General features: G+C 35.7%; 1 protein-coding gene across 1 annotated transcript in view; it reads right to left on the reverse strand.

Moving 5' to 3' along the window:
• Positions 1 to 2,290: 2,290 nt before the first annotated feature.
• Positions 2,291 to 27,373, reverse strand: part of CNTN6 (contactin 6) — a 290,431-nt gene continuing 265,348 nt past the window's right edge. The window contains exons 13-23 of the mRNA XM_057555124.1: positions 26,161 to 26,336; positions 25,675 to 25,792; positions 24,878 to 25,036; positions 24,607 to 24,756; positions 23,203 to 23,273; positions 15,410 to 15,644; positions 15,184 to 15,299; positions 13,627 to 13,813; positions 4,229 to 4,341; positions 3,297 to 3,465; positions 2,291 to 2,442 (exon numbers count right to left, since the gene is read on the reverse strand). Of these exons, the coding sequence (XP_057411107.1) occupies positions 2,342 to 2,442; positions 3,297 to 3,465; positions 4,229 to 4,341; positions 13,627 to 13,813; positions 15,184 to 15,299; positions 15,410 to 15,644; positions 23,203 to 23,273; positions 24,607 to 24,756; positions 24,878 to 25,036; positions 25,675 to 25,792; positions 26,161 to 26,336 (1,595 nt within the window). The 3' untranslated portion in view covers positions 2,291 to 2,341. The remainder of the gene's footprint in view (positions 2,443 to 3,296; positions 3,466 to 4,228; positions 4,342 to 13,626; positions 13,814 to 15,183; positions 15,300 to 15,409; positions 15,645 to 23,202; positions 23,274 to 24,606; positions 24,757 to 24,877; positions 25,037 to 25,674; positions 25,793 to 26,160; positions 26,337 to 27,373) is intronic.

The raw sequence follows: 27,373 nt of genomic DNA on the forward strand, positions 1-27,373 counted from the left end.
AGTTATCATGTTCATAACAGTGTATAACAGCAGTATACTCAATCAATAAAGGGATTCACTGGCAATCCTTCCTAAATGTCAAAGGAGTGTATACATCACAAAGAATATTTTCCTGAAATGGATTGGTGGAACCACGATTGGTTCCATTCTTTAGTGCCATTTAGTGTTGAGTAGGTGGACTGCTCATTTTTCTTGAAGCTGTTTAGTAATTTGATATAAATACAGGTTGAATATGTTTTCATAGTCTATTGAACACTTAAGTAACTTATTTCATTAGGGGTTTAGTTCATAGCAGCAGATGACAGCAGCTCTGTTGACAGCTTACAGTGTTGCAACATGCTCAATACTTGTGTGCATTATGTCCTTTAATCCTCATAAAAGTGACATGGGGACGTTAAAAGATGTGCCCAAGGCCTCACTAAGAGTAGAGATTCAAATCAGTTGAGAGTCAAATCTCACACTTTTTAATATTAATGCCAAATTATATTCTGAAAAATTTAGCATGGATGGGTGAAAATATAAATAATATATTAGATATTGAATAATACAGACATTTAATACTCCAGTGATTATGAATTAAAACACACCTGCAAATAAATGTGTTGTTGATAAGAACTGACTTAGCTTTTGGATTCTTACTCAAATGACTATGTATCTAATTCTCTTAATTGCAAAAACAAAAATCTTATAGTATATTTCATGCTCAATCTCCACTTTGGGAACCAGGACACAAATCTTGTCTCTTACCAATTTGAGAAAACCGTTAAGACCATGTGCCAACACTGGTATATCTGATCAATACAAATATGTGTTGTTCAGGCAGCTGTTAATGTGAGTGTGCCAAACAGTATTTTCTGTTGTTTGTTTATTTTGCACCATCAAAGCACAGTCAGATCTTAATGTGCAGGGATAATAAGGGTCATTGATTTGTACTGCGTGCTTGACATACTCTTCAGCAAGGAGCAAGTTCTGAACTATGGAAAGTCATTGTCCATCTGCTGTTGACTATGTCGAGTATTTTAAACAGCTCTAAAATATTTTAGAAGTGAAAATGACAAAATCCAGCTTTGAGGATTGTGTGATTTGAGAGTTGGGAGGAGAGTTCAAATATTTTCAGCATAATTTAATTAAGAGGTTGCACCATGTTAATAAGGCAATACTAGTGTGACCATTCCTCACTCCCAGCTTCGCAGGACATCATACCTGATTGGCTGGGAGCTAGAGCAGGCTGACAGCAGGACAAACCCCTCAAGGCTGTTTGTGAAGGATAGATGATTACTTAGAAGGTAATGGGCTCCCTCATTAACCTTTCCTCTTCCCAGGCTACTTTCTTCAGACTGTGCAATCCCAAGAAGTGAGACTGCTGACTTTATCAGGTACATCGTAGAGAAGAGTCAACCCACAAAAATCTTTCTAAGCCTTGGATGGTATAGAATTATTTTTAATAGTTGCAGAGAAGTTTGGCAAAAATATATATATATATATTTTTTGACCAAAATGTCAAAAAAACTTTGTAAAGTAATTCCGTTCCCAGATTTATTTATCGTACAAAAATAAAGGCCACACACATTGCTAACACTTTGTAATAATTACCTGAGAATTGTTCATGCAACCTCTTCCTTGGGAGAATTCAGAATTGATTTTAAAATTAAACTTTGCTGTAAGAAATTGCTTACTGTATACAAGATTCATTAGATGTTTTCGCTGGTTCCTTTTTCCCTTCTTTTCTTTTTCTTTGCCAGAAAGCGCTTTTTTTGCCATTTTTATTACTGAACCTGATAGAAAAGTGAGTTGAGAAGAACATCAAGTACGTGGATATATTACTGGGTACAAATATTTCTTGTCCCAACTTGATTCAGAGATAAAACGCAGCATGCTTTACAATAGCTTACATTTTTAAAGAACCCCGAGGATAAACAAATGATTTTATTTTATTTCCAACTAGGGTGAAATTTTAATTTACTGAATTAAATTGCCTGGAGCATATAAAAAATGGACATCTTAGCTATGGAAACTACAATTTCTTTCAATACATTGACCATCGTCATCAAGAGAATTATTTATACTCTCCATTTAAGTCACTTAAAAGCCACAGTAGTGACAACTCCATGCATTAATTTGGCACCTTCTGAATGTGTGTAATCATGTGTGGACTTTGAAATTCCAAAGTGTTTAAAATTGTTTTATTAATGTACCATAGATATTTACAAGCTTTTCATAATATACATTTTTTCTTTCCAAACAAGTCAGTTTTAAGAATGTATCTTATAACAGGGGCTGGAGAGCTTATTTACAGAATGATTTGCTTTCAAAAAAACTCAAAGATTTATTGTTTTCTTCATCATATAAGAGGCTGAATAGCAAAACAGTAAAAAATCATGATGACAATTGACAGGAAATGGATGCTAGGTTCTAAGACTGAAACTCCTCTGGAACTCAAACCTGCAAAATATAAAAATGAAACAAAATGTCTTGAGAAAAAGTAAAATTACTTGTTAGATTAATTCTTCATGGACTAAAATGCATACTGTTATTTCTCTTTTAATAACACATTTCAGTACACTTGTTTCACTTATATTGGATTTAATTTTAGGAAGTGTATTTAACCCTCTGTCTTAGGATATCTGTTTTAAATATAAAAAGAAAAAAGAAAAGTGCCTAAAATTGGCCAAGTCTGACTACAGGGCAGAGTAGGATTGGCTAACGTGGCGGCTGATGACTTATACTGAGTCACAACTTCAGGTAGATACGTGAGCGATTCTTCTAAAGCAGAAATAATAAATTATTATTACATGCTAAATATGACCGATTGGTGTTACCTGCTTAGGACATCATATTGAGAGGATTTGAAAGTGCTGACTCAGCTCAGTATGAATGTTATAATCGATTAGTGATGTCCGCCATGAAAATGGGAAGAGAGGTGTTATGTACATGTGCTTCATATTTGCTATCCTTGCTCTCAGAAGCCTCCAAGTTAGTACCCATGGAAAAACTTTCTCGTTTTTGTGCCAATAGAGTGAAGCATATACCAATGACACAGTTGTGAGGGTTTTTCTTTTTTTTGATTCAAATGAGGAAATATAAAACTGTTTGTGATATATAAGCATGTTGTAAATCTGGGGGATTAAAGAAAGTTGACTCATCACCTCTTGCTCACAATTGAAAAATGGAACTATAGACCTTTTATTTTTTCACCCAACATTTAAACAAGAATTGGAAAGATTCATAGAGCCCAGATTTCATGCTGGCATCTGTCTGGATTCAAAATCTACAACAGGAATGGTGATTCAACTTACTTGACATTTTTGGAATCCTAATTTCCTCACTGCTGCTTCCATCCCCACCATCACTAACTGTTCTTATTTCAATCAAGTAGTCCTCTTCAAATGGAACCAGAAGCTCAGCAGATGTGTTGTTTGTTTCCAAAATATGAGTTTTACTCTGTCTGTTTTGCCGGTACAGAATCTGAATAAAATGGTGAATCAAGTTAAATGGACATGTTGCTTATCTAAGGTTCAGAAACTCTTATGGAACACTATAACACCGCAAGCATTATACATGCTGTAATCCTTGGATGGAAATATCTGGTCTGTGCCTTTTCTTTAGATTTAGTTGTTAAGAGAAAGATTTCCATTTTGGCCAGTGCTTCTGAAATGAGAATAGATTTATCTCTATTAATTAAATAGCTTGAGGCCATTATCTTTGGAGCTTGCCATGAAAAGTTACTGGTTAGTTTGGACCCATTTCAGATGTTTGACTACTATATGCATTTGCCAGGAGAGGATGTTCATTACCACTGATGGAAATGGTTTGCTCTGGGTATTTGACTGTACTCTTGTTGGAGTCCTTTTATGTTGTTAAAAGATGATATCCTACTGTAGCCTAAGTTCTAGAAATTCTATTTGAATATACTTTTTGACCTCATACTCATCTCACAGTTACTATCTACATACACCATCATTTTTTGATGGCAAGGGGAGTCACTTGAAAAAAGAATGTTGCATACTATAAAGTTTTATTTCTTAATGCTCCATGACACATTCTGACCTCACAATATAAAATTTTCCATGAAGAATTTAAAAGCAGCAATGCCAACTATTTTCAGAACATTGGAAAAATAAGATTCCTATATTTCCATGTGCATAATATTTGTTTCTTATTTGGTTCTGACATTTCTGGTTCCTTAGTAAGTTAATTGATATGGTTAAAAGAAAAACAGAATACTCACCTTGTAGCCCAATACTTCAGACTCATTTTCCATGGTTTTTACATGCTCCCAGTTTAGGCATAATTTAGAGTTTGTCAGCTTCCAGGCAATGTTAGCTGGTGGTTGGCTTGGAGCTTTAAAAAGATAATCAAAGATCCAAATGAATATAAATTAGCTCATGGTTACTGTATGACCCATCGACATGAAAAGGGAAAATAAATTGTGGATAATTAGCATAGAAGGAGCTAAAATGTTTTCAGTGTCTTTTGAAATATCATATTAATTCTAATCAGAGTAAGCAAATTCATTCAAATTCCGGTCATTTGGAAATATCTCTGTGACAAACTTATGAATTAATAATGGCGTGCTGGATGTCCAGTATTAATTTATTCATCACTGCTGTTGAATTCATTTACTTTACTATATATGAATAGAGGGAGGGCTCCTTTATCTAGTGTTTAATTTGTCCATCAATCAATAAGCATCTCAGACAAACTCAGGCGGCAAACTTTTTACATATATCAACACAAAGGTATTCATTCCTAGTAGTCCTTTACTTAATAATCATGTACTAGTTAGGACTTTCACTGTAAGTAATACAACCAAATCAAGGTGTTTTAAAACAAAATATTAGGAATATACTGTGAAGGATATAGGAGACTCTCTTTAGAATTCATGGCAGAATGCAGCAGAGCCTCAGAAGGGACAAAAAATGTCCAAAAGCCAAGAAGTTCCTCTCTGTACCTCTCACAGTAGTTTTTGCTGCATGCTCATCTTGCCATAGACCATCTCTTTGTTCTTCTCAGTGTGTGTGGCAGAAATCATGACTGCCCACCTACACCTGAAGTTTGAAATTTCCTCTGTTCAGAGATAGTCCAAGCTAGAATTTCCAAGTAAAAGCTGATGATTGGCTTAATTTGGCCATATTCTATCTTAGCCCAATCGTGGCTAGACAGTGAGAAAGATACATGTCACTTAATATAGATAGAGCTGGTAGGAACCCTGAAGAGGGAAAATTACAAACTGGATGATCATCCCAAAAGGTGTCTACTCTAAATCCAAACTGTGCTTTTAGTTCCCTGAAATTAATGTTTTCTGGGAGAAACGTAGTGGGAAGTAAGGGAAGACATATTTAGAATCAGCCTTCTAAATTAATGGATCTTGTCCAACTGAAAAATTTTACATGCAAGCAAACTGGAGTCCAGGTTGGAAAAGTACGTCTTCAAAAGCATGCAGCTAATGAGTGGCCGATCCCAGTCAGAATCCTGGTCTCTTGATTTTTAATCTAGTTTTTCTCCATGACAGCATACTGCTTCTCAAAGATTTGAGTCCACATGATTATTTTTGAGATTTAAGAAACTGGAGACATTAAAAATAATTCAGCTGGATAGCAGAGGCAAAGATAAAACTACCCAGCAAGATGTTTTTGGCATCTTATTTGAATTTGTGAGGCTGAATGAGCATAATATTTAACTCATTATAACACTGATGGAAATAGAAATGATTTCTTTTGGAGTTTTGACTCAACTGCTATTTAATGTCTTATGTGCCACTGGAAGAATCACAGGGTGTCCAACCTTGCATTATGATACATCTACTTGCCTTCGCCAAGCCCCTGGGATATCATTCACCCAGTCACTTACACCTCATTTGGGACGTAGTGGAGAGATAAATATTTCCCCTGTGCTCTCATGGGACTCAGTTCATATTTTATTATGAATTTATCACATTGAATTATAGCTATTCGTGCTCTGTGTTTATTTAAATTTACTGAGGACATAGGCCTTGTTCAACTCTGTATTCCATCATCTAGCATGGTGCTTGGCATGTAGGAGGAGGCATATATTTCATATATGTTGAATAAATGACTGTGTAATAGATGGCTAAAGAAAAACTACTTGGGGTCCTGTGTGACTTTCTTGGGTCATATTAATTATGTACTGGGCTGTGGGAAGATCCATAGGTGACACAGTGTGGCCAGTCCATTCATTATGCTGTCCTATAATCAAGGCCAATTGACATGGCCAAACCTATAGCAATCCACGTGAATTTATAAGATGAACATGCCAGTTGGATCAACCATGCCCTAGTACATTTCTTGGCAGTATAAACCCAATCATAATAAAAAGACCTGAGAGTTTTGCGCTTGGTAAGAACTCAGTGAATGATTGTCAATACGTTTATTTCTGAAGGGCTGATGGCAATGATTATAGTTTTGTAACTATTTTCCCTCAACTTATCCCAAAGCGCCTTTTCTAATCTTTTTCTCAGCTATAAAAGAGATAATATAAAAATTCTCCTAAGATACCACAGTTTTAATATCTAATATACTCTTGTGACTCATTTCTTTTACTTTGTTCTTTAAAACAAAGTGCTAACATTAACAACATCATACAATCAATACAGAAAAAATATAAATTCAATCCTTTGATGTCACTGGCCGTGATGAATTCTGAAGGTTTCATCTATTGCTGTGCCTTTTCTGTTTGTTTGCATGTTTAGATAAAAAGTACTACTTTTAACACTATGAATCCATTGATGAAGCTCCAGACTGAGAGAGAGAAGAACTGACTTCTTCTAACTATATGGTAGTGATTGTGTCTCTGATACTGGAACATTTGCATTTATTTCCTCATCTACCAAAGCAGAAGTAAGGCTTTCCATGGACATAAAATGAGAAACATTCTGTCAGGAATGAACTCACGGTATGAATGGCCAATCGTGTGGATTATTTGGAATGCTTTACCTCTCATGCTATCTGGGAGGTGTAAAGAGTTGGGCTTTGAAGTCAGAGAGACCTGAATCTGTATCCAGTCTCTTACAAGAGGCCTGGTTTTCCAATCTTTGGAATGAGACTAAAGTATTCTAGTTATAAGAGTTTTAGCTTCCATGAAATAAAATAGGAAATATTCCTATCTTGGTTAGTGGTGCAAACTAAATAGCTCAGTAACTGTTAATTCTCTTCGTGGGAGTAGCAGTTCTTCACTGTGGCATTATGACATAATCAGTTTTTCCATTGTGTTCAATGTGGTTTGCTACTAATAACAGAATTCCAAAATTTGCAAAAGATTCACTTCTTAAATATAATTAGGGTATACTCAAGATTTTCCCTTAATAATTTTGCTTTTACTTGGGTTCTTTATGTGCTTTTTGAAAGGCAGATAAAGTGGTGAAGTCTCAGCTAATTTTCTGGGAAGTTCTCATGTCTATAAATTTTCTTATCTTTGTCCATGAGTGTGACTCCAATGCCAATGCCCTGTGTCTAGTATATATTTTTTTAAGTTTCTAAAATGTGCTTCAAAAGGCCATCATCTTATTATGAACACCTTTAACAGCTCTGGTTTCATGAATTTGATGTATTTGCTTAAACTGGATTGTAAATATCTATGATGAAATTGAAATTTGTATTACCTAGGAAAAACAAAACACTGTCATGTGGATAATATAAAACACATGCCATGGATGTTTGTACCTACTTGGTACAAGTGCCAAGTACCTACTCAACAAACAAGCACTTTTCTGGTTGACTGAAAGAATTTTGCAGGCAATTTCCAAAGACTAAATAATTTTCTATTAATCAAATGACAGAGCAACATTAAACTAGCCCTCTGCAGCTCTAATGGCTTCCCTGTGATCAATTTTTCTGTAGATGGCATTTATATTCCACTGTAGTTCACACTGTGAATTCAATTCAAAAACAACTTCTTATGTTACACTTCTAAGTAACAGCATGGGGTTGACATTTGGGAAAGAGAGAAAGAACATAAGGGCAAGATGAAATAAAAGCTTAATGCTTCCTTTATGTCTAAATATGGATTGATTGCATTATTTACAGCAAGAAAAATCCAGTACAGAGTGCTAGTCAGTCGACGTCAGGGGCCAAATTGAACCAAAATTTGCAAACACTTTCTGTTACTGGCTCTGAATACTTCTGTCTACATAAGCAGTGCTTTTTCCTCTTGGAACTGATGTAAATATTTTTCTCCCTTTGGTTGTAAATCTAAATTCCATTTAAGCGAAGTCTGTGTGGATCACAATATATTTGTACTTGCAGTGCTCCTCACTTGTCTTTTGGAAAGACATAATTTTTAGTAAGCTACAATACTTAATGTTAAACCACTGATATTTACTTTAAAAAAACCTGTAAGGCTATCAACATCACCAGCAACAATAATAACAAAGACTTCAGAAGCTTTGCATATGCTGTTCCTTCTGTTTGGAGGTCTCTTTGTCCACTAGCTCCATTTTATCTTTTATGTCATATCCAAATGTATAGCCTTCCCCATATAGGTGCTCCTTATGTGTATCTCAGCCTCTTATTTTCTTCATATTACTTTACATAATTTTTGATTATTTCATTTTCTTTCTTGTTTTAAGTTGCCTCCCCACTAAAAAGAGCAATTGCCCAAAGGCAGGTATAGTTCCTGTTTTAATCTCCATTAGGCACCTAACCCTGTGCATGGCTCATGGCAGGCACTATTTTCTTGAGTGATTAACTAATTCATCATGTTTCAAAAAAAAAAAAGGCTCTGTCTTCTGTTTAGCGTACCCAATCAGAATAGGCAGAGATTTTGGTAAATGTGAGCTCTTCTTTCTCAGAATTTACAATGGATGATCAAATATCAAATGGAAAATCTAGACAGTAACAGTATGAATGTGTGATGGATGCAGAATTTTTTGCTGTCACCACTATTCAGAGGTAATGTTGGTGTCATCTCAAGGACATGGAAAATCAAAGTTAGATCCAGGGATAACACTTAGAATCAGAGCTATCTTCAATGTTTCATTAAAGCCATTTCTCATCTTTGCTTTTGCCTGTCCTTCCATGACCCTTGAAGAAAATTTCTGCAACAAATTTATGAAAAGAAAGAAAGTAGAAAGTAGATGGGCTTTCCTACTTTAAGAAATGCAAAGAAAGTGAAATCACCTCTAAAGAAGAAATATAATAATATAAAGAAGAAATATAATAATATATGTTACTACACATTGATCTCTCACTATATGGCTGCCTCTGGGTCACCTTGGTGTATATTATATCCTTTAGTTCTCAGAGCAAACTCTAGAGGAAAGTACAGTCGTCTCTGTTTTTCAGTTGAGAAAATGGGTTCTGAGTTATTAAGTAATTAGACTTACCACACAGTTCATGGCTGGGCTGGGATTCATACCCAACTTTATTTCACTCTGAAGTTCTTTTCTAGCTCTTTCCAACAATATTTCATAATGGGCCAAAGTTATAGAATCACCCAGTAAAATGCAAATATATTAAAGGGGAAATTTATAGAGCAGTAGAAAAGATATTTGTTTATAGGCACGGTGGGACCACTACAAACTGGGAGAATGCGTGAAATTAGATAAGTGAATGTTAAACTTTAGAAGATCAGTAAGTCTGGTGCTGCGAGGGCTAGATGAGGAATGGGATGAAAAGAAATTTGGGGACAGACTGTGAAAGATCTTGTACACATTTCTCTACTCTTTGTTCTCTGGAATAGAGGAGACAGTGAAATTTTGGAATTAGAAGAGAGTATGATTCCATTTTAGGGCTAAAAATCTCAAGCCAGTTTGAGGTCTGGACTGAAGATTTGAGAGTCTGGAGAGAGAGACTATTCAGATGGTTAGAGATGAAGATTGCAAACTAGTACAATGTCCATGAGATCCAGAGATTCAGAGAGTCCATGTTCATAGTATGCCAGTCCCACAGATGCCACAGCAGAACCTTTTTAAGCATCTGTTTTCTTGTATCTAGGGACTAAAATAACATACTCCTTGATGTGTTGTAATAATTGAGATAAGTATGTAGAACGTTAACGCTGGGCTTGGGACATGAGTGCTCAGTATTTTGTAACTGTCATAGGCAGAATAAGGGCCTCCCAAACATGTCCAGATTCTAATCCCCAAAACCTGTGGATATGTTACTTGTTGCACATGTGATTATGTTAAGGATCTTGACGTGGATAAATAATCCTGGATTCTCCGGGTGGGTTCAATGTAATTACAAGGATGCTGATGAAGGAAAAAAGGAGGCAAGAGAGCCAGAGTCAGAGGAAATGTGAAGATACAAGAGGAAGTCAGAGTCGGAGGAAAACTTGAGGATAACATGAGGCTGGCATTGAAGATAGAGGCAGGGCCCACAAGCCAAGGGGAGAAGGCTCTCTAAAAGACAGAAAATGCACGGAAACAAATGCTCTTCTAGAGTTTCCAAAAGGAACACAGCCCTTGCACGTATCGTTTTCCAGCCAGTGAAACTCATTTCTGACTTTTGACCTCTAGAAGTGTATGAAAACAAATTTATATTGTTTTAAACCACTAAGTTGTGGTAATTTGAATAGCAACAATAGGAGACTAAAGTAGTTTCTATTTTCATAATGTTAGTGATAAAAAATGTTGAAAGAATAAAATTAGAGGTTTTATTGGTATCCAAATACGAGATAGAGTCTTGTAGAACCTTATTCTCAAGTCCTTGTTGGATATTTTTATAAAAATGCTGATGCACACAGGCTGGTGAAAGCCATTTAAGAAATATTGAAACAAGGTTTTCATGAAAGAGATTAGGAATTACAAGGGTTTTTGTGTGTTGGATTGAATCAAAAAAGAAGGCGGATGCTAAAGAAACACTAAACTTCACTTTATACTTTGACTCTCATCTCACTCTTCTCTCAGCAGATATATTCTAGCACTGTATCTTGATAAAATTACTCCCTGTTAATTAAAGTGTTTTCAAAGGATATGTCTCCTACTCTTTGATAAGGCTGATCTCATGTGAACACTCAGACAAACCACCAACAATGTTCTTGGCATTTAATCCAAATTTCAGTCAAGCCCATTTGTAGGACCACGTGGGTCAACTGAGCAAACCTGATGCTACTGTGTCTAAAACAAGTTTTCTGCTTAAACACATAGAGTAGGTTAGCACAAACTATCACATGGTTAATTTAGGTTGCATGGACAATCAAACTAACAAATTCAAGTTAAAGGAAAAAAATTATTTTTAAGGTTATATGTATATATGTAGGTATGTATGTTTTTACAGGTGGCCCTCTGTATCTGCGTATCTCTGGCTTCCACATTGGCAGATTCAACCAAGTTAGGATTGAAAATATTTGAAAAAAATTCCAAAAAGCAAAACTTGAATTTGCTAACAACTATTTACATAGCATTTACATTGTATTTGCAACTAGTTACATAACATTTACTGTTTTAGGTATAATAAATAATCTAGAGATGATTTAAATTATACGGAGGATGTATGTAGGTTATATGCAAACCCTGTGCCATTTTACATAAGGGACTTGGGCATCTGTGGATGCTCCTGGAACCAATCCCCCTAGGCTACTGAAGGACAATTGTATATGTGTGTGTGTATATATAGGTGTATATACATGGTCTCCTATGTATATCATATATATATCTATATCTCTATATCTTTTTGATAATTAAGTTTATTGTTCAGGTCTCAGCCCACCTTAAACTGGTTAATGGAATCGCATGTAATATGAGTCGGCTTGAGTGTTACATCAACAACTACACTAAAATGTCTGTCAGTTTATCACAGATCTGTCAGATCTGTGAGGTTTTTTTGATACTATCTTTACGCATTTCTAATCACCCTTGATTTTGCCTGAGATAGAAACTAAATTACACACAAGAGTTTCTGTGAGTTTGGCATCTCTCAATCAGCTAGAAGGAAATGTCTGGGCAAATTTAAAACCACTAATTGATTGGAGATTTCAATCGGATTTTCAGATTAACTGAAAGAGGCTAGACTCCAGAAGGACCATGGAAGCAAATCGTTCATACAGGTATATGGCAATGACTTCATCAACTTGGTCAAAATGGAGTAAAACAGGAAGAGGAATAGAACCACGTCTCTAGCTAGTCAGTTCTAGAAGATCACTCATGACCTAGTCTTTATCAAAATAGGGGATTGAAGGAGAGCTGGTTTAAGAGTTGTTGATCCACACGTACTCTTCCCTTAAAATAGACTGGTACTAGAGAGTTTTGTTCATCTGTTTGTTTCCTGCTTAGCAGTTCTACAGTACTTTGTATTTTCCAATGTGCTCCTATAATCAGAACCTCGTTTGTGCCTCACTGATAATTTGAGAAAATAGTGAGGGCAGAGAAAATTTCCATTTGACAGTTAAGAAAATTAAAGCAGAAAAATGGAATGTCTTGTCCTGTATCAGGTCATGAGTCACTGACGTACCCAGAATTAGAACACAAATCTCTGGCTACTGGCTGGTGATATGAACACAAGTGGATAATGCACTCTGTAATCAAAGACCTATTAACTGAGATGATTCCTAAGTTCTTTTTGGACATGACAAATATGTATATGGAAAAAAAACTTTGTATCACCTGATTTTCAAACTTTTTTAAACCACCTATTCTTTCCCAATACACAGGAAAAAAACGAACGCAGTATTTAAAGGCAAGCTGTATTTTTTCCTGTCGGTTAGTAGCAGTGAATTCATGTCTTAGTCATTCTCAAAATTCAGCAACTGTATTTGTTACTCTTTTTCATTGGGATTTAGAGACCAAAGAATGTGTTTTAAAAAGCCTGTTAACACAATTTATGTTCATCTACAATATACAAGAAATATGTAACTATTATGCAATTATAAAAAATTACAAATTGCAGCTCTTACTAAGTCACATCTGATCAGTTTGCTATTTACTACTTTGCTTCATATTATGGAATATTTGTGCAATACCAGACTCACAGGACAAATGCAGCAACAATCAACTCTTCATCCTTTATTTAGTAGGTCCTATCTGTGTGAAAGATATTTAGCTTATTGTTAAGGGAGATAAAAAGAAGCACAAGAGTTAATTCTTGGATTTCAGGGGCTACCAAGTAATTTGCAGTGATAAAATATCACAGAAGGAAAGATCTAGGTATCTGACAGTGCAAGGATCACACCAAGACTCAAATGGTAAACCAGACCAACAAAAACAAACAAAAAATCATTGACTAAGCATTTACTAAAGTATGTACTGGACACTTTCTATTAATTATCTCTTTTAATCTTGAACAAAACCCAGTGAGAAAATAGGTACTATTTTTCCTTCATTTTACGGATGAGGATCTTGAGACTGAAAGATTAAGTAACCACGTAACATTCCAAGGATGGGAGGTCAGGTTATGAACTCAAGTTGGAAGAGGGCATTGGAGCCATTATATTCTCTGTCTTTCATTTATGCTGAAAATATTTTCTCTTTTGCAATTCCAAAAAGATCAGAATAGTTCATTTTGATTGTTACCAGAAAGTTTCAACAATTATCCAGATTTAAGGGAAAAACCCACTTGACTAAATAAAGTGATCAGTAAAATGATGAGGTGGTAAGAATGAAATGGAGATTGAGCAAAGGAACATTTCTAACTGTATGTGAATCTTGGTCCCTGCAATGTGATGTATACTTACGAGACTTCTTGGTGGTCCCATTGACTGGGGGGCTTGAGGGCCCTGTCCCAGCAGTGTTGTAAGCTCTCACGGAAGCAAAGTAGACGGTGTTAGCTTTCAGCCCTGTGATGTTTTTGGTTGTGACATTTCCGCTGACCCTAATTTTACCAATCACGGATTCTTTGGAGTCATCTGTCCAGTATAAGACCTGATCATTAAAAACAAAGAACAAATAAATTTATTGTTTCCTAACAACTGTCAACCACAGTGGCATATGGGAAGAAGTCAGGAGCATAAATGAGAGAATCTTTTCCAATTAAAATGGTTATACAACAATAACAAAATAATCAAAGTCCAAAATTTATAGGGAAGAAATAAAAAAAAAGAATACAAATTCACAATGGAAATTAGAGAACCTAGGTTTTTTTAGATTACCACAATAAAATATGTCATGAAATATCTGAAGGTTGACAGCTTTAACAAAGGGTATACAATAAGTCAGAGAAAAACAAGATTCATACTGTCAATCAAAGACTTACATTATGTTTTACTATTGACATTTCCTGGAGAGTTTTTTAAATCACAGATGAATTAGTAATTCAACTTTTACTGAGGCCTTCCTGTGCATTAGCACTGTTTTAGGCACATTGGAAAAGGCAAGAGAGAATAAAGCATAGTACCTGCCTTTGAACCTCTTATAATCTAGTTAAGATATTAGAGTACATATGTAAAAAGGAAGCAGAGAATGCATCCCAAAAAAGTGATATGGAAATAAATGCTAAAAGAATTTGAAGAAAGATAGTATCAGGGAGTGATCAGAGACGGGTTCAAAGAGCAGGGGAGACTAGAGATGAGCTTTGAGAAATAAATAGGGTTCAGATAAGAGGTAAGGCATTCTAGGATTGGAGTGGCAGAGGCATCTGTTATCGTATGAGTAGAACTTTCTGTTTGGACAAGAGGGTTCAGATAAAAAGAAAAAAAAAGAACAGTACAAGGCAAAATCATAATTTTATTCTAACTCCAAAATAAAGTAAACCTTGTAACTCATTTTGTGGATCATTAGATTTACAAGTCAAAGGAACAATAAGTGATTAATAAGTCTCATCCCTTAACTTTGTGAGAATGAAGGCCCATAAATTCAAAGTGATTTGCCTCATTCTAGATAGACTATAAATGACAGATTAGGAGAATGTAGGCTTTTTCTTATCGCTTAACTGCCTTTTCCGAGATGACTAACTTTTTTCAAGTTATGCTCCAGTTCTTAGAGCAGGTTTCCCAGTGAGATTCTTCTATGGTTTAAGATCACTGAAGATTAAATGTTTACTTCTCCCCAAAAAACAAACATGACTGCAATTTGGATACTTAATTGAGATAATCACCTGATTACTTTTTAAATGCTACCATTTGTTACTTTGCTTGCTTAAGATCACCTGGAAAGATCCCCTCCATTAATTCCTCTCTATACCTTTAGACATATACTATCATATACTAAGAACTAGGTTAGTAGTACAGGACCGTTGAACAGAGCTATTGCTAGCTGGCATATTCATAGTAGAAAGTGAAATTAATGTGGATTACCTCATAGCCCAGAACTCTTCCAGTGTTTCTATTCCAGGCAATAGCATTCCATGAAACCTCCATTTCCGAAGCAGAAAAACTTTGAACAGAAGTTCCCCTTGGGGCCAGTTGAGGTTCTGCCATCCAGAGAAAGACACAACCATCTTCAGCAGAGTTGTTCATGAAAACAAATGCAAAATATACATACAGTCTCAAGGAGGAGCATTCCATGCTGACCACAACTTACCATCTTCCCCAGAGTAGACAATGGACGTGGTACTCAGGGCTCCTTCTCCTTTCTTATTATATACACCCACTTTGACTTCAAAGGGAGAGAGGGGGGTGATGCTTTCATTTCTGTAAACAAACCTTGACGATTCTACAAATGGTACTCTTTCCTTGGTCCATGTTGTTGAGCCAACTGGCCGCAGCATGATGATGTATCCAAATTCCTCTCCATTCTGTAGTTCTTCTGGAATTGACTTGGGCAGAAGTGATCAATCACTGAGTATTTAGAAAAATGTATTGCACAGCTATTATAATGTTTATTGATTGTTTGGCATATCTTTTGTACAGATAGCATGGATATTTACCCTGTTTAATGAAGTACTGAAAAAAAAATACTTCTATTTGGAATGCCAATTAGAAAAATGATCCCAACTTAAGATACTCAGATAAATAAATGAAAAATTTAAATGGAAATGTAAAACAGGTTTTACATGTTTATATATCCTTCCTGATTATTCCTAAATTGTAATAATAAAATGGTTTAGAAGATTGCAAGATTTTATAAGCTAAAACATAATTTTGATATAAAATTTTAAACTCAGCACAAAATTAGCTTGTTAACTATTTCAAGGCTAGCCATGTTTTCCTTTCACATTTTCAACAAATTTTTGTAAAATACAGGTAATATAATCAATGCGTAATAATATTTGCTTTAAAACATATAGACTATTACTCAAACACAAACATATAAGGGACCATCCAATATTTTTTTTTTTGAAACATACATCTTCATTATTCGTAGTATCAGTGTGCACTTTCCTTAACATTAAAAAACAAACAACAAAAAGTTTGCTAAGTCCCAAAGAGACAAAATTCTTTGAGTCATTTAAAACTTTACAAAACAAATATAGATACAAGTTCCCCATTATAAATAATTATAACATTATAAATAATCACATCAAGAAGTGAAAATGAATTAGTCCTTGAATTTAGACAAATACTCCAGCTGTTTATAAGAAAGTTATATTTAAAAATGATAGAATTAATTTAGTTTCTCCAAAGGAAGATGCTTTTTATTTCTGAACATTTTCATGTAGGCTAATAAAGGCATACCTGATAGGGCATAAGGCTTGAGTCTCTCATGCACACAACTTTATTCCTGAGGTTTTTCTTACCAAAAGTATCCATTTATTGTATCACATTATCCTGTGACTTGGACCACATCTGGTTATCCAGCAGTGGGCACCAGAAGAAAAGGCACCCTCTTGGTCAGAATCTTTGAGGTGTTCTGGTATAGAATCTCTGAATTCTTTTTTTTTTTACACATATATACATTCTTTTTAAAATATTCTTTTCCATTGTGGTTTATCCCAGGAGATTGGATACAGTTCCCCATACACTAGGAACTTGTTGTTTATCCATTTTAAATGTAATAGTTTGCATCTGCCAACCCCAAATTCCCAATCCATCCCCCTCCCCACCCCCTTCCCCCAGGCAACGACAAGCCTGATCTCTGTGTCTGTGAGTCTGTTTCCTAGATAGGTTCATTTGTGCCATATTTTAGATTCCACATATGAGTGATATCATGGGGTATTTGTCTTTCTCTTTCTGACTTACTTCACTTAGTGTGATAATCTCATCCATGTTGCTGCAAATGGCATTATTTTATTCTTTTTTATGGTTGGGTAGTATTCCATTGTATATTTGTATCACAACTTCTTTATCCATCAGAATCTCTGAATTCTATGGTGACTAGCAAACCCAATTAATTCCTCTCCCTTATGGAATTTGAATATGAAACATAGGTGTGTTGGGGTAATAATAGATAAACTTAGAGCAAGCAGTAAGTGGAAAACATACAGTAGCAGGGACACTGAGGCAGTGGAAGCTAGGAGAAAATCTAAGCTGTAAATTATACAGAGAAGAGATAGAATTTAGCCATTAGCCAAGTAGAAAACTGTAAGTAAAGTAAATAGGAAGAACTGAAGGACGAGCCGGAGGGACTCTTAGAACTGGGGCTGGGTTACCAGAATAGATGACAGCAGGGTAGGGCTACGGTTCTCAGAACAGTGATGAATGATGTTCCGGTTCTTCTTTTGCCCTGTCTGCTTGGTTACTGAGACTTTTTCCCATCCTCATTACTTCCCATGTAGCTTTAAAATAAATCCCCATTAACCAAGATGACCTGAGCTGCTCTCTGCTTCTTGCCATGTGGAACAGTCTAAGGAATATGGACTGTGAAAAGCAGAAGAAAAATACATGTCCTGAAATCTTAGGAAAGAAAACGCCTCCTTGTGTTGACACTTCCCTTTCACAGGTAGATCAGAATTAAAATGGTTAACTTTGAGTGGTATGGAGGAGATTTATGAGAATTTAAGCTACTTGCTAGAGAATTTGATTTCTTTTGGATGCTCCTCTGATCTTAGATTTAATCAAGATGTTTAGTTCATCGGAGAAAGTGGAGGACTTTTGTTTTTGGTAGTGAAGTGCAATGAATGTTTCACATGGTGTTCCCTCAAAAAAGATCTGAGTCCAACATGCTCAGTTTAGAGGAGAAAAAAAGGCTTATTTAGGTCCTTCCTTTCATTCTTCTCATATGGGCTGAGAGCCAAATGATGGAGAAATATATATAGCTATTTAAGGTGGCCAGAAAGAGAGTTTTCTCCTTTAAGCAGAGAAAGTATTCAGCAGAATACAGAAATTCAAAAATTCCTCTGGTAATGAAATCTCTTAAAGTTGATAAAGATTAACAATATCATTCTCCACCACAGTGTCTGTAAGAACTACATTTTTAGTATAGACCAAGAGTCAGCAAACTATGGCCTTTGAACCAAATCTGGCCTGTAGTCTGGTTTTGAAAATAAAGGTTTTTGGAAACACAGTCACACATGTTAATTTGTATAATGATATATGGCTTTTGAATGACAATGGCAGGGATGAGAAGTTGTGAAAGAGGCCATGTAACTTGCAAGGCTGAATAGTTTTACTGGCTGACCCTCTAGGTAAAAAGTGTATCAATGGGCAGTTTGGGTGTTTATTTCTTACTCTACAGTTTTTTATCCTATATGCCTAATTTTATAGTCATATTTTTTATGAGACATTTATCATAAGCACCTCAAACTTGCAGGTATTTTGGGTATAAATTAAAATAACATATGAGTAAAGATACCTTTAAAAAAGGTTAGCAGTTATTACATCCCTAAAGTTAGATATCATGTCTAGGTTAGTTGAAAGATAACAAACCAAAACAAATAACCATACACAAAATACACATTATTTTGGCACAGGAGAAAACACAGGTCGATTATACCACAGTGTACTTATAAACCATAATGGTGGAGTCAGACTGAGTTTAGAACAGTGGTTGGACCTGGATTAGTGTTGAAAGCTCACTGGGTACTTCTTCATCCACAGTGCGGTGAGTTTGGCCTGCAATGGTCTCTTTATCCCCGAGTTCTTTTTCACAGCATAGTTCAGATATGCTATGATGGTACCTTTCCTGACCTCCTTTCAGGCTGAGTTAAGACTGTCCTGTCAATTTCTGAACATAAAGACTTTTTTTTTAAGAAATTCATTTTTGTACCCCCACTGCACTACTCGTTAGTGTTCACTGAATTGAAAGTGTTACTATATGCCTTCTGGTGGCTCGAATTAATGTATGCATCTCCTTCTAAGTACACATAACTGATTCCTTAAAGAAGTTTAGGCACCAGAAGAATTTGGCTCAGTAACTGCATGTACATGATGCCAAATGTGAATGATAAATGGGAACTTGCATCCATTTATGTAATAGTTTCTGTTAGTATCCTCATATCTGATATCCCAAGAAGAAATACACAGAGGGAATGATTTTAACTTAATTTTTTAAAAATATAGGTCAGAAAAAGTTTTCTGTAGAGGGTCAGATGCTTAAATATTTTGAGCATTTGGGGATCTGGGGTCTCTTGCAACGTCATGAAAGCAGTGATACATAACACATAAGAGAATGGGTATGGTGGTGGGTGAATTTGTTTAGGAAAACAGAGAGCAGGCCAGATTTGGCCTGTAGGTGATGGTCTCTGGAACCTGGCTTTAAAAAGAACATTATAAATCGTGGAAAGTGTTTTTTTTGTTTGTTTTTTTTTTTTGTTAATTCATATCATCTCTATTTAAGAATAGTATACATAGGATTTCCCATTCTCCTCACGTATAGACTGAGTAAAAGCTGTGATTTACCAACCTTTAGTAATTTCTGACATGGAGGAGAAAAAACAAGGGGTGAAGTTAGGCAAGTGATGAAATGCTTATATGGCCTTCAAAGAATATTGAAACCTAAATAACCTCCTCACCATCCCACAAAACCAATCCTGTTTTAGACTACTTGAGAGTCGGTGTTTCTGTGGGAAACGTGTTTGGTAAACAAGAATAACTTGATTAACTTACTACTCAAGGCAGATACAGGAAAACTCTTGGCCTCTCTAAACCATGACTTTGCATATGGACCATTGGAATTCTAATTTAGGACAAAGTAAAAAAGCATGGAGAGTCCTGTAGTCAGATGCTTTTCTGCCCACCTGTATTGCGTTTCTAAGCCTATTTTCTTTTCTGAACATGGCATTGCCACCGGCTAGCATTGTCATGAGGAATAAATGACATGAGATGTCCAGCACAGCACTGAAAATCCTGTAAGTGCTCCACAAGTGAGCCACATCTCTCTCTGTGCACATCCATTCATTCAACAGGTACTTCAGGAGGTCACACCACATACCAGGCACTGTGCTAGGCCCATAACGCATATGTGAAACTAGACGTCCAGAAGAAGGGACAACTTTTATAGCAGCTGCACCTCCAGAAGAAAGGACAACTTTTATAGCAGCTGCACCTGGTTCCTGGCTCTGTTGTTTACAACCTTTAGAAAACATCTCTGCATCTCAGTGTTCTCTCATATGAAGAGGGTTTAATAATACTACTTTTTCTCTATCTGTAATAGAATTCTTTTTGTTTGTTTCTTTTTTAAAAATTTTTATTGGAGTATAGTTGCTTTACAATGTTGTGTTAGTTTCTACTGTACAGCAAAGTGAATCAGCTATATGTATACATACATCCCCTCTTTTTGGGATTTCCTTCGCATTTAGGTCACCACAGAGCATTGAGTAGAGTTCCCTGTGCTATACGGTAGGTTCTCATTAGTTATCTATTTCATACACAGCATCAGTAGTGTATATATGTCAATCCCAATCTCCCAATTCATCCCGCCCCCACTTCCCTCTTGGTATCCATACGTTTGTTGTCTACATCTGTGTCTCTATTTCTGCTTTGTAAATAAGATCATCTATAGCAATTTTTTCAGATTCCACATATATGCGTTTACATACGATATTGATTTTTCTCTTTATGACTTACTTCACTCTGTATGATAGTCTCCAGGTCCATCCATGTCTCTACAAATGACCCAATTTCATTCCTTTTTATGGCTGAGTAATATTCCATTGTATATATGTACCACATCTTCTTTATCCGTTCCTCTGTTGATGGACATTTAGGTTGTTTCCATGTCCTGGCTATTGTAAATAGTGCTGCAGTGAACATTGGGGTGCATGTGTCTTTTGAATTATGGTTTTCTTTGGGTATATGCCCAGTAGTGGGATTGCTGGGTCACATGGTAGTTCTATTTTTAGTTTTTTTAAGGAACCTCCATACTGTTCTCCATAGTGGCTGTATCAATTTACATTCCCACCAACAGTGCAAGAGGGTTCCCTTTTCTCCACACCCTCTCCAGCATTTATTGTTTGTAGATTTTGTGAGGAATAAAATGGACCATATATATAGAAGGTCTTATGCTACTGTAAAATCATTTACAGATGCAATGAATCCCTATTATTCTGCAACAGGGTTTCTCAACCTTAGCACTCTTGACATCTGGGGGCAGATAATTTCTTCTCATGGGGGGGCTGTCCTGGGCATTGTAGGATGTTTAGCTGCATCCTAGCCTCTATCCAGATGAACCTCTCCCCTTAGTTGTAAACAACCAAACATGCCCTCAGGCATTGTAAATATCTCCTGAGGGATGAAACCACCCCTGCCTCCCAATGAGAGGCCCTCTAACATATCAGACATCATGATTTTTAACTAAAACATCCATAGCCATCATGTTCTCAGGTGTGATATTAAAATGTCCAAGGAAGTGGATGTTTTGGCTATGAAAATTATCACCACAGTGTCAGAAACATGTACACAGGGCAATGAAATAGGGCAAGGCTCTTTTATCAGTTATAGCTGGGGCTCAGAGCTGATAACAAAGGTATGAAGTGCCATGCATTCTAAAGAGAGACATCAAACCATTTGTATATAAGTCTACCTGGCAAAACTTAGCCTATAACCCAAGAGAAATGTACAGAAAGGGAGTGTTGGTTTGTTTAGGGAGAGATTAGTAGGAAGATATTTCTTTTGAGATGGTTGTAGAAAAAGCTGCGCATTCCTACCCCTCTACCCAGGGGAAAGCAAAGGGGCTACTTCTTATCCCTTGCCTAATGAAGTGAAGAGGCTTCAGAAAGAAACACATGGTATATGTTCTCTGTAATTTAGGGGATGCAGGTTCTTTTAACTGACTAATGCCTGAGAAACTGCCAAAGGGGAGAGAGACCCGGACAGTGTATTGTGGCAGAGTGAAGAGAGGCTAAGTGGGGACACACTGCACTTCCATGGAACATAGAGCAAAGGTGCATGTTTGCTGAGGGCAAATGTGAAAACCATGTAGGGAGATATCCATGAGCACCCTTATGGTTGCTCTATCATCATAAGGTTGCAACCTTATGATGCTATATCCACAAAGAGCATCTAGAGGAGAGAGAGAACCTCTACCAGAAGAGTCTGGCCATGGACCACCAGATTCCAGGAACTGAGGAGACCTTCCGGCAGCTTGCACCAAGGAATGACAACCAAAAGTCTGGGCACTTCTTTGGACACTGCGCCCTCCCTGCCACCACCAAAAACCACGAAAAAACAAAGCAATACAAAAAACCGCTCTATGAAATGTCAACGTCTGGTCATTTACCATTCCTAGAGTATACCAAAGTCAAATTACAAATGTACCAGCAATCAGGACTTTTTCTGTCCCTTTCCTCTCCTCCCAATCCCAGTTTACTACAACTCTGGAGGAACTAGTTTGGGAAAGGAGAAATTGAATAGCAGAGTGGAGAAAAGGTGGAGAACTGACTATGCATTCCCTTTCACACTATAGCATTTCTCCGCTGAGGCAGGCCTGAGCGTCTGGAAATGAGAAACTTTAGATTGGTTGAAAGTCTAAAGTTTATGATAATAAACCAGGTTGAAAAAAATTTTAAGTACAAAAATGAACCTACATGTTGATACTTAATAATAATGACTACAAAAGCTATACCATCTGCCTAAGCTTTCATCTAGATGCAGGGAAGAACAAAGGAAGGATTTAAAGAACAGTGATAGGGAAATTATTTTCTACCTGCGCTCTGCTGAGTCTAACTCATGAATAGTTCTAGAGGTAATAAATAAAATAATTTCTAGTTCATCAACTAATAACAAAAATGCTACTGACCCACCTTCAATAGACATTGAACGTCTGTTTCTTATATTTGGAAGCAAATTGTGTTGAGTTAGTCACACTCTCTTACTTTAATAGAAATACAAAAAGTTTCCAATACCTCTTTTAAATAATGCATCATCAGGAGTCTCTCATACCACGTATTTTTATATACTCAATAGTGATCAAATAAATCTTCTTTTTTGTTTTTCAATATTCCTCTTAGCCAGCTAAATCTTTTTCCTTCAAAGTAACTCAGTTGGATAGAAAATTACCTCCCACGTAATGACGAGTTCAGACCGACTTCCTCCACCTCCATTGATGTTTGTTGGTGCCACGACAGGGACTAAAGCAACCAAGAGAAACATAGGATGGCAATTACTAAAGTAGCTCTTCATTGGGAAGAATTTTGTTTTTGGATTTCACCTTTCAAAATCTCACGCAGATACATTATGAGAGAGTCTTGCATTTTTAATGAACATAAATTATGTTTACACATATCCAAATTTCTAAGAGAGAGGACACAGTTGTGTTTGATACAAGAGCACCCTGGCTCCAAAATTAATTAAAAATCGACTAACATCGTGTATTTGACATTATTATGCATCATCTACTAATTGGCAAAATGATGTTCCATTCAGATGGTAACCGCAACATTGCTGATTTAGTGCCTAATTATGCAGTTGTGCTGTAAACAAGTTACTTAAGCAGTCTATTAATTAATTTTTTTCAATAAACTAAAATAATTTTTCTTTTTGTTAGCCATCAGGATATTTTAACATTTAAAAATGAATCCTGCTTTGATCTTCATAATTTATTTAAAAGATTGCCTTGAACCTATGCCCTGTCTTCTAAGCCTTCCAATGCCTTTGGCCAAAAGCAGCGTGAATTGGAATAGCTTCTACAGTTGCAGGGTTTCTAGTACTTGACAGCTTACAGTAACATATTTCAGGACAATTGACTAGTTTAGATACATAAGGAAATTATTTTAAATTATACTTTAATTAACTCTTTGAGAAGTTTCCAATATTCTGGGTAATAAAGTTCCCTCTTTTCTTAAGTTTTCAAATGAATCACCTTGGATGTGAAAGTTTAAGAGTGGAACAAAGGATCCATTGAAAAGAGCTTAAGAAGGTGTGATTTCTGAGGCAAGTTCCACTTGTATTCTGCTGTTCAGTGAACCAGTTGATGCTCAATTAGCACTTCTGTTAAATGAGTTTAAAATTTACCTCATTTGCCTGTGGAAAAATTTATACTATCGCTCAATGAAGCTGCAGCTAGGTCAGCGTTGAGAAATAGATGGAAATGTGTGGCTGGCTGCACCATCAGAGTCTCAGTTAATTCTTGGCTACAACATTTGATGAAACAAGCAGTAACTCATTTGCATTTACAAATCTACAGATTCTCTATTGGATTTTGGCTAGAAAATAGATGAGATGAGAGGACAGCTTTTGAAAAATTCTAATTTTTGACATGCCTGCTTAACTATAATCATCTCTTTTTGAATTCACTTTTTGGGAGAAAATACACCTTCCTCAGTGCACATACAAATGGAAAATAAGAGCCACTGGTTTACTGCCTCTGATTTTGGACCAAAAATACTACACTTGTCACTTATTTTCTTTAGGAACTAGACTTTAAAAGGTCTTCCACATCTTTAGAAGACATTGATTTCTTACCTGATGCTTTGGTTCTTAACACTTCTGATGGTTTACTTGGTTCTCCAATCCCAATGCTATTCCCGGCAACAACACGAAACTCATATTCCACCCAAGGACTCAAACCAACCACTGTTGCATTGTATGTCTTACCATTGAGAATTTCTGGAACTGAAAAGAAGGGGATGCTTCAGGCCTCTAAATTGGCACTAGTTAAAAACAATCAGTTATTCAATTAAACAAACACACCATCTGTTTTAGAAAATTATTCAAAAATACTTGTGTCACTTACCTGTAGAAACAGCCTGCCAACCCACAGAAAATGGTGTCCGAGCCTGAATACTAAATATTTGAATGGGACTGTTATTATCTGAGCCTGGTCTCCAGCTTAGTTGAGAAGTAGTACTGGAAATATGTTCCACTCTTACATCTTCTGGGGGACCTGGGGGATCTTGAAAAATATGTTTTATGATGACTATATTGGAAATTATTAAATTCATGGATTTGGGACAGGGATAGTCTATCTGTTATGCTTAGAAAATAAAATATTGAACATAATATATTTTAGCACATTATTTGAGGTAAAGCCCTATTAATTCAACTTACATGGTGAGAGATTAATTTAGAAATGCTTCCCTTGAAGATTAGAAAATGCCAGTCATGGGATGGTTGAATATCATCCGATAGGGAGTTAACCTCAAAAATTGAGAACCATTCTCGTCCATTCTCTCTTGAAAGCTAACTCAAATAAATACATCTGATATGGAGACCTTCAGGAACATGTGACTTTGACCCTGCTCTGACAAGAATGGTTTATTATGAATAGAAAGCATGTCTAAATTTTAGGGACCGACACTGCTTGCTAAGTCTGACCATTCCTTATAAAGAGACAAAACCCACTCATTTCAATATCCATATCTATACCCGTACCCTGGAGTCTTAGAGTTTAGAAAATAAAAAATCTGTACTATTTATCTCACTTTTTTATCATAATGTGGTTACTCAAAGATCTACCATGTATCAATACATATTAACAATTTTGATTGTGAATAAACTGTGTGCTCATTCATTTTCACCATTTATGCTTACCCCTCACAATGATATCAGCTTCATCAGATAAACTTTCGAGAGTTGTTTTTACGGTGCATAGATATTTTCCTGAATGATTTAACTGAATATTCCTTATCATCAAATCCCCAACAGATTCCTGCAGATAGATAGGGAAAAAGGGATAAAAACATAATCATACCCAGCGGATCCCTTTTTTTTTTTTTTCCACAGCTGGATAAATACTAAATATGAGGCAGCTCTGAAATTAGGAGATATACTAGTATCATTATAGTTTCTCATATTTGGTCCCTTTTATTATCCCCTTTATTATAATTGCATCCAGAACACAAGCATTTCTATGCAAGACATAAAACAAAATAAAACAAAACAAAAACAGATGCAACTTCATAAACAGACAGTGACTATCCATGCAAATCAATATGGGGAGAATAATTATGAAAGATGTTGATTCATGTAAAAGACTTGATTCATTTTATTAAGCACTTAAAAATTTCAGCAACTTACTCCTCCAATCCTCTCAAAATGAGCCACTTCTTTTTTTAAGTCTATGACATCTCCATTGAAAGACCATACAAATACAACTTCAATGGAGGGGTCATGGGACACCTGGCAGGGTAGGACTATACTCTCGCCAACTGTAACATCCATTTTGGAAGGTGGCACGGTAATAACAGTCCTCTCTGTTGAGAAAAAATATTATTATTATAAAAGCTTATCAAATGTTAGCATATGGCTATAAAATATATATTTTGAATGGTTTTGCCATTGTTTGAAATTGTATAAATACAACATGAAGCTCTACTATACTCAATATGAAAAATTATATTCCCACTTTTCAAATATTTCTGCATTAATCAATGTAGCCTATTACTTGTAAGAAAATTCAAGATATACTTTCATTTATACTTAATATGAAAATGAGTAGTTCATAGAAAACTGTGGACCTCAAAAGACAGCATTCCCTACATAGAGAATGCACCACACCATTTTTATTATTATTTTATTCTGAAATTCCAGCCACAATATTACAATCCACACAATGGTTACAGCTCTAAATATTCTATGTTAATTTCATATACTATGAGACAAATTGCGTCCCTAAGATCATAACTACATTAGTTTATATTATATCGAGATTTATAATCATAACCTTATATTTGCAAATGTGAATACAACATATTTATTCTATTTCTGACATAGCTGTGATAAAAAATTTCTATTTTAGATAAAGATGCAACACGAATAGGAAGGAGGTAACTTTTTTCTTTTTCATCGAGATTTCACAATTTTAGAATTACACATCTATCATAAAAAAATTTCTCTCTAGAAATATGAGTCACAATATCAGCCCTTGCTCTACAATTCATGTCATGTCATTGACCCATTTCAAAGGATAATTCCAAACAGTGTTCCAGCTGGACTTGTGAGTCCTATATTTCTGTGGTTAAAAGAGACTCATAGTGATAGCATTTTTGACTACATTTTTTATAACAAAATACATAGTTTTGATTTTAGAGGACTAAGAATTGACTAAGATGGCAACTCAGTAAATTGACCAAAATGGCAACTCAGTAACCACACACACAAAAAAAACCCTGGACATACATTTGGATTTAGATATGTACTGTCTTACCAAAATAAAGTATGTTTTAAGGGGTTTACATTTAAGAATTAGGGATTTTGGCAAATTATAGTGAAAGCAAGTATCATACATAAA

The sequence above is a fragment of the Balaenoptera acutorostrata genome, chromosome 10 (genome assembly GCF_949987535.1).
Source record: "Balaenoptera acutorostrata chromosome 10, mBalAcu1.1, whole genome shotgun sequence".
Taxonomy (NCBI): Eukaryota; Metazoa; Chordata; class Mammalia; order Artiodactyla; family Balaenopteridae; genus Balaenoptera; species Balaenoptera acutorostrata.